Consider the following 1,005-nt stretch of genomic DNA (forward strand, 5'->3'; position numbering starts at 1 on the left):
AAAAAAAACATCCGGGTAGATAAAGATTAGAGAGGTGTGTGTGGGGAAGGGAGATGTATACCCAGATCATTGTTTTCTTTTTTCTAGTATACTATTTTATAGATGGACATATTTAAGATGATCACACATCAGAGATTTATGAGTCTCATATTGATTGGCAGTTTTAGGTTACACTCTGGAAATGTAATAAATGCAGATCTTTTTATTCTTTGAATCTGAATTAAACATTAAATTCCAGCAATCAAGACTCCATTGAAGTGTCCAGAATGTCCCATGCAGTTTTGCACTGTGCGATCATTATTGTGGCATTTTGGAACTCATGGAGCAAGATCACGGGACACCTGCATTCCTCCAATCCTTCTGCAAGATCTGATTGTTCCATGGGACAAGCCAACAGTTTCTGTTTTCATCTCACAACCTACAGAAAGTGCCACAGCAACACCCACATCATCAGTTGCAGACAATGCAATCAAGATTGATGTAGTAAGCAAGCCAGATGTACCATCAACAATACAGCTGGTTAGAACAGAAGATTACATGGGAAATAATGGAGACGTTATTCTGAAAGTACCAATTCCCAGACTGAAACCCAAGTCTCATTCAAATCAGTATGTCAAAAAAGATAAGTTTGTAAACATACTACCAAAGATACCTACAGGTGATGGGCAAGTGTCAGGTCAGTCCACCCAAGCTAGCCCTCAGCCAGCACTGATCCGGCCATCTGGATCACCTACCCCACAGATCACTGTTCATCCTCAGCCAGCAGTTCAGTCCACAGTCAGTATACCTTCAGATCAGGCATCAGCAACTCAGTCTCAGGTTCCAAAGATCACCATTAGGGCAAGTAATAAACTTCAGATTCAGCCATTGGCGTCATCGCAGTCTACGGTGCAAGTGCAGTCACCATCAACAGTTCAGGTACAGCCATCATCATTACAAGTACAGCCTCAGTCTGCAGTACAATTACAGCAATCAACAGTGCAAGTTCAGCCCCAGTCTGGGACA

General features: G+C 42.1%; 1 protein-coding gene across 1 annotated transcript in view; it reads left to right on the forward strand.

Moving 5' to 3' along the window:
* The window catches only part of LOC119585626, a gene marked incomplete in the record, with an annotated part of 14,423 nt that overhangs the window by 11,307 nt on the left and 2,111 nt on the right, over positions 1-1,005 (forward strand). The window contains 1 exon segment of the mRNA XM_037934296.1: positions 239-1,005. Coding sequence (XP_037790224.1) covers positions 239-1,005 — 767 coding nt within the window.

This window comes from Penaeus monodon, chromosome 20 (genome assembly GCF_015228065.2).
Source record: "Penaeus monodon isolate SGIC_2016 chromosome 20, NSTDA_Pmon_1, whole genome shotgun sequence".
Classification (NCBI taxonomy): Eukaryota; Metazoa; Arthropoda; class Malacostraca; order Decapoda; family Penaeidae; genus Penaeus; species Penaeus monodon.